At 37.9% G+C, this 7404-nt stretch overlaps 1 protein-coding gene across 1 annotated transcript in view; it reads right to left on the bottom strand.

The window, feature by feature from the left end:
- Positions 1–1949, bottom strand: part of LOC119840600 (cytochrome P450 6k1-like) — a 4476-nt gene extending 2527 nt beyond the window's left edge. Inside the window, exons 1-4 of the mRNA XM_038367287.1 lie at positions 1791–1949; positions 1392–1595; positions 730–879; positions 418–606 (exon numbers count right to left, since the gene is read on the bottom strand). Of these exons, the coding sequence (XP_038223215.1) occupies positions 418–606; positions 730–879; positions 1392–1595; positions 1791–1949 (702 nt within the window). The remainder of the gene's footprint in view (positions 1–417; positions 607–729; positions 880–1391; positions 1596–1790) is intronic.
- Between the last annotated feature and the right edge of the window lie 5455 nt (positions 1950–7404).

Below are 7404 nucleotides of genomic sequence, written 5' to 3'. Positions count from 1 at the left end.
CCTCTTTGTGCCCTTCGTTGTTCCGATACCAGGCGGAACACTTTCGTAAAGTAATCCGTAGCCCATTTGGGGAAGAAAGTAAACCTGTAAAATTTGGAAAAAAATATTTTTTACTTCTATTGCTTCGAATCAAAATCAATAATTCAAATATTTAATATATTAGTGTCAACCATGAAGATTAATCAAAAAATGCAATAAGTGCTAAAATGGTCGGTCAAATATATATTTTGTGGTGATTCTCGATGTAAAATATTTGCAAGTCTCTCAAAGAACACTGGTATAAGTACTTTATGATTACTTCTGAACATGAGTATATGGATTATATTATCATTATTCAGGTACGTATAGCAATATAAATTCATAATGTGCCTACTTAGCTACATTGAAAACTACGACAAACATAATAACTTAAAATCAATACCTGAATATATCAACAAGTTCTGGGAAAAAGAAGATGCTACTCCAGCAAATGCCCCTGTACAGGTCGAATTTCATAAAAGCCTTGGTGACTTTGCGCATCGGGCACTCGCCACCGACAATAGCTTTGGTCTCCACTCCGAAAGCGGCTGTGCCTATAACGTCTGATGTGTAGTCCGTGAATAGCATCTGGCAATAATATTATATGAAAATAACTATGTGTTAAAATTATACTGTTCAGAATATACAAATATAATTCCTAAAGGGCTTTTTATAAGGATTTTTGTGCTTTTTGTAAGTTGAGGTACTCACTCTTAAGCTTATGGCGGTTTTGTTCTCGGTATTTTTGATACGTTCTACCAATTGATTCGCCTTAGTATCTAGCAGATTCTGTAGAGCTCTCAGCTTGGCCGCTGTAAAAACGTTTGTTAACCGACGTCTGATTGAAGACCATAGCGGCTCCTTAAAAATAATAAAATCGAATGAGTGTATGAACGAGGAGCGAATGACTATTGCTAAGACTAAGTCTAGGATATCTTTTCAAAAGTAGATTTCCAATGTGTAGATTTCGTATGGATGACAGGAAACAGGCAAAGATGGCTAAACATCGTCAAACGGGTTACATGTACCCCTGAGACCACATGATGACCACGATCTCTGTGTCAAGAGCGACACGACAAAGAAGAAGATTCGGTATTGATTAATGTACTACGGTATATGGTATGGTCCAATTGATTGTATTAAAGAGTAATGACATATTTCTATAGAACTTATTTTATTAGGCATAAGTGGCTTCAAGGAGGTACATATTCATAAATTATTCACGTACCTACCTACCCTCGCAAACAATTCTTGACGAACGAATGGCTTGTCTTATCCTAACATAAATATAAATGCGAATTCTTGTGTCGACGGATATATATTTCTTATATCCCGCAGAACAGCTAGTATAGGAAAATAAATAAATTACATACATTAACTGAAAAAATGTTGAGATGTCCGATAGGATCCGATGTGCCAGACCCCGCGAACCTATCCTTGAAGTTGGCGAAGTCCTTCACGAGAACATTTCTGGCAATCTCAGGGGAGTTGATAATGAGCGTAGGTCTCCAGAACCACCACGCACCAAAATACGGTGAATTGTTGAAATGTTGATATGAGTTTATCATCCATCTTCCCTGAAAAAATTGTTTTTATGTATTGTACCAATATATTTCAAAGGGTCGAGATGTATGCGTTAAAGAACAACAATTAGTCTGAATTTAAAAATTGATTTACCAGTTTACGTGTAGACTATGTAGTAAGGGTAACAGGTAAACTTTGGATGGATAAGGTTGAATATACTTTATAGTTCAGCAATGGTAAAATCTTACGGGATTCTGTCGCTGCAGGAAGGTAAGGCTCCCCAGGACAGGGTGCGGCGGTAGATGAGGCACACCGCGCTGCGCCCAATACTGCCGCACGCGCGACCAGCGGACGTACAGCCAGCCCAACACACATAGTGCTACTCCAATTAGAAGAATTCCAAACATCCTACATAAAGTAAAAAAGTAGCTAGTGAGATGTCGTAAATCAGACTTATGAAGGTACTTAAGGGAGCTTCTGTGTTAAGTTGTTACGCATATGTAGTTAACCTAACCACATCCCATAGAGATCATATCGATATCTATTGTTTTTTTTATGTTTTAAATAAATAAATTGACTTAAATTGACTCAAATTGAATTAAATATATTGTAGTACTTGTATTCGCTTCGCTTGCTCGATAGTAGCGTTTCTGTGGACGAACTAAACAACAGGCTGGTAGAAACTATACGCGCGGTTGGTTCCAATTTTAAGACCTGACGCAAAGTAAGTCAGCAAAAACTCTCAGACCAAACTCTCAAGCTAATGGCAGCGTTCTATGCAACTGCGCACATCTGAAGATGCGAAGTCATATAGGCAGCTCAATAGATAGATATCGAAATCTCTGCGACACGATATTCGCTCCTTTAATACATTAAGTATTGAGGAAGCGATCAAGCGAAACCAAGGCTCGAAAGTGTTTACAAGAGATATGTCTATTGGGCAGAGCCGGCTGACTAAGCTGAAGACAGATCGTGGTGTAGTGGTGTCGGCCAAGTCAGAAGTATTGGGAGATGTCGAGAGATTCTACCGGCAGCTTTACACCTCAGTTGCCGAGCCTGTTTCTAGTCCGGCGAAAGACCCAAGAGCCCGGCTAACCCGACATTACACCGAAGATATCCCGGACATCAGCCTGTACGAGATTAGGATAGCTCTGAAACAGCTTAAGAACAACAAGGCGCCGGGTGAGGACGGAATCACCTCTGAGCTTCTGAGAGCGGGTGGTATACCAATCCTCAGAATGTTACAGAGGCTATTTAATTCCGCCTTACTCGAGGCCTGAAGCATGGAGCAGAAGTGTGGTTGTTCTGTTCTTCAAAAAGGGAGACAAGACCCTTTTGAGGAACTACAGACCGATATCACTCCTGAGTCATGTTTATAAACTGTTTTCAAGGGTTATCACGAATCGTCTCGAACGCAGGTTTGATGACTTCCAGCTTCCCAAACAAGCCGGTTTCCGTAAAGGCTTTAGCACCATAGACCACATTCATACGCTGCGGCAAATTATTCAGAAAACCAAAGAGTATAATATGCCACTATGCTTAGCGTTTGTGGACTATGAAAAAGCCTTCGATTCGATCGAGACCTGGGCCGTATTAAGGTCTCTCCAGCGGTGCCGTATTGACTACCGGTACATTGAAGTACTGAAAAGCTTGTACGAAAACGCCACTATGTCAGTCCGAGTACAAGAGCAGTGTACACAGGCAATTCCATTGCAGCGCGGTGTCAGACAAGGAGACGTGATATCTCCAAATCCTTTTTACCGCTGCTTTGGAAGATGCTTTTAAACTCTTGGAATAGAAAGGACTTGGCATCAATATTAATGGCGAGTACATCTCTCATCTTCGATTTTCGACGACATCGTGGTCATGGCAGAATCACTGGAAGACCTTAACACAATGCTCGATGACCTCTACAGAGTTTCACAACAAGTGGGCCTCAGCATGAACATGGAAAAGACGAAAATTATGTCGAATGTCCATGTTGCGCCCACTCCAGTCTCTGTTGGAAACTCTATTCTCGAAGTTGTTGACGAACATGTCTATCTAGGACAAAGCGTCCAATTAGGCAGGTCCAACTTCGGGAAAGAGGTCAATCGTCGAATCCGACTCGGATGGGCAGCGTTCGGGAAGTTAAATAATATCTTTTCATCCAAAATCTCTCAGTGCCTGAAGACAAAAGTCTTCGAGCAGTGTGTGTTGCCAGTGATGACATATGGAACAGAAACGTGGTCTCTAACCCTGGGCCTTTGTGCACAAGCTCAGCGTCGCTCAACGTGCTATGGAAAGGGCTATGCTTGCAGTTTCCCTACGAGATCAAAATCAGAAATGAGGAAATCCGTAGGAGAACCGGAGTCACCGACATAGCTCACCGGATTTGCACGTTGAAATGGCAATGGGCGGGGCACATAGCCCGTAGAACCGATGGCCGTTAGGGCAAAAAGGTTCTGGAATGGAGACCACGTACTGGCTGACGAAGCGTGGGACGACCACCCAAGAGATGGACAGACGACCTGGTCTGAGTGGCGGGGAGCCGCTGGATGCAGGCCGCCAGTGATCGGTCGTGGTGGCAATCTTTGAGGGAGGCCTTTGTCCAGCAGTGGACGTCCCACGGCTGAAACGACGACGACGACTTGTATTAACACTGTGTCTTCATGCGATGGCCGAGTGAATTTATTTAAGTATTGACTGGATTAATTAAACCCACTTAAAATTACATAGATGTCACAACATTTTGCAGAAGAATTGTATTGCCAGACTAATTGTCTTTTTTGAAAGTACATATTATTTTATATCTTAATAATATATGAAAATCCAGTCTCATGATGTATGTTCCCAATGATCTCTTCACCAACTCAACCGGTTTTGATGAAATTTGGCTGCGCTTTGCAACAAACATTTAACTGTATGATTAATCACTTACCTAACAAATAATGAATTTTATCACTCGTGTGCGTCACAAATCAAGTAATGTATGGTACTCGCACTCAATAGATACTGACTTTTCGTATACAAATCATCAATAAATATAGTCGTACCATTACATTACGAGATTTTTCGAAAATGTTTGTGAGTACCCAATTATCTACATTCGTTATAGACTCAACACTCAGCATTGTCAGCAACTTCTCAATATGTCAATTTATCTTAATTGTTAAAAAAACATGTCTATCATGAATACGGGGCTTAATAGTTCTTATTTTTTGATTATCATCCTATTATTTTGTTTTATCCACTCCTTATCATATAGTAGGTAAATTTTTAACCGACCGTCTTTAAAACGACGAAAGGTTTCAATTTGTAAGACGTTTTTAAAGAGTTGTACACGCACACGCCAATAATATTGCAATGTTGTATCGATTGTCGCGGCTTTTGTTAAATTCTAAGTTTTACACGGGGTGTCTTGGAATCTCACCTGGTGATCAAACCTTTATCTATTCTTTAAAAATTCTGATATATAAATATAAAGCATTTGAATACTATACTTTAAAATAAAACTAAAAAAAAATAACAAAAGCCCGCGCTCCATCGATACAATATTAAAAAAAAACATCTGCGGAGCTTTGGTTTATGGATTAAACTATTAATTTATAAGAATGAAAATTAGGACAGGGTTAGGACATTTATTTACCTCTATAAATAAGAATAATTAGGAAATAAGACACTCAACAGAAAATTCTTATCACGTGTAATGATTCTATCTCTTATGGTTAAGGTAGTGGATCTGGACCAGATGTTGCAGTTTCCAAAATTACACTAATTTTATAAATGTGAAAGTGTATTTGTTTGGAACTTTATCCGTCAATCATGCTGAAAATACTGAACGAATTTTTATGTAATTTGGTATAGTCAGGCTATGAGCTGACTTGAGTGATAGGTTACTTTTTATCCCGATTCAAAGCTCCCGTGGGATAAAACAGGAAGCTTGATATCAGGGCGGAGCCCGGACGAGCGTCTAGTAAATCACATATATGTATGCCTATTTGTGCCTAGACTCAATACCTATACAACAAAAAAAAACTTTCATTCAATAGTTCCTAATATATTTCTGTTGGATTCATGATTAATAACTGTTTTTAAACCCTTTTCAATTATTATTTCTTTAATATATTCAATGTACTTGTAGATGAGTATAGAAGTATAGGCAAGAAGCTGAAATAATTATATCGGGAAAGTAAGGAATATTTATTAATATTTATACATGGTAATTTTAGGTTAGACGTCTTTTGTTAATAATATTAAAACATTTTAATGTTTATTCGCCTTCATGTAGCTGGTCGTATCGACTATAGACTTGCGTATTATTTCCTTAGATTACCTAGAACCGTTAGGTATTTATCTTTAAGTTACATACCATTGAACAGTCTCTATGCATTATTGTTATTTATTCATTTTACTTATAAAAGTTGGTAACCTTGGCAACCATGGTCGTTTATAACCAAAATGGCTTCTGCAAAGTATTCATTTGGAGATACAAACAAGATTATTTATTTATTAAACACAATAAATTCCTTGTTGTTAGATATATATAAGTAGAAAAATAAAGGGTTAAATACTATATATTATAATTATTCAATCAGTGTGATATGATAACATATATGGAGAATGAAATATGTATTCCTCCATTAGCTATACGCCGTAAATATTTAGCTTACTAATATTGTCTTAAAGCTAAGTCATTTTGTGATAATCCCATTTCTTTCCTTTTGGACAGGCTCGATGCTCTTTGCACGAATAGTTATTGGTCCAACAAAAAACGGCCATTATTGGCGTTAACTTATAAAGAAATTAAGGGTGAGAGGTTTTCTGCTTCGAGCCATGTAGAAATCTTTCGGTTAGAAAAATAGGAGTCTGGCTGAAATATTAAAGAATATATCTGTGATTATTTGGATTGTGTTGAAGATTCTAATAAATGTTATGATAAACTGCTCTTAAAAAATGAAGTTCTTTTTGAAATAGATGCTAAGTATTGTCATTGGTCTAAAATATTTACGGATGGATCAAAGGGCATTGGGCCGTCCTCTGGGTTTGCATATTTCGATGTAGCTTCTAAAGTAGACGAATGTTTTAAAAACTTATCTTCTGTATGTATTATGTCTCTGGAGTTATTTGCTATGTCAGCGGCTTTATCCAGCATTCTATGTAATTACAACGCACACGATAGTGTGGTTATACTAAGTGATAGTAAAAGTGCTATACAACATTTATTGCATTGTGTCATGGGGGTGTTTAGAGGATATCCAATTGATTATGATATTATAAACAAGTGAAATGAATTAATTGAAAAGGGGATTAATGTGAAGCTGCAGTGGATTCCTTCGCATATTGGTTTAGCAGGGAATGAGGAGGCTGATCGTTTGGCAAAATTAGCAACTAGTGTTAGTTCAGAAATTCATATTATTCCAAATTATTCCGAACTTTTAGCTAAATTTAAAATGTTATGCTTAGAGCAATGGCGTGAATATTTTGATGTTCTTTCAAAAACTAAAGGTATTTGGTACAAAATTATGCAAGGTCAGCCTCATCTTTCCCCTTGGTTTGTTGGTAATATTCCGCGTAGTGTAGTGGTTTTAGCCCATAGACACATATGATGGGTATGGTAGCATCTCCTTTATGTACAATTTGTAAGAAACCCAAATAAGTTTTTTTGTTTCAATGGGGCTGACATAAACAATAGTCCATGTAAAACGCCATCCTGAATTATATCCTAAGGTGTTGAGTGAACGAAATTGTCATCAGCTTCAAGTTCGCTTCAACGTTAAAACGGCTCTGTACCAGAAAAGCGTGTTTGTAATGGCAGCAATTATTTATAATAAATTACCACTGAACATAAGAAAATGCACCAGTCTGACGTCGTTTAAGAAA

The sequence above is a fragment of the Zerene cesonia genome, chromosome 6, assembly GCF_012273895.1.
Source record: "Zerene cesonia ecotype Mississippi chromosome 6, Zerene_cesonia_1.1, whole genome shotgun sequence".
NCBI classification, from domain to species: Eukaryota; Metazoa; Arthropoda; class Insecta; order Lepidoptera; family Pieridae; genus Zerene; species Zerene cesonia.
Note: the sequence above shows the minus strand (reverse complement) of the source record. Positions and strands in the feature narration are given on the sequence as shown.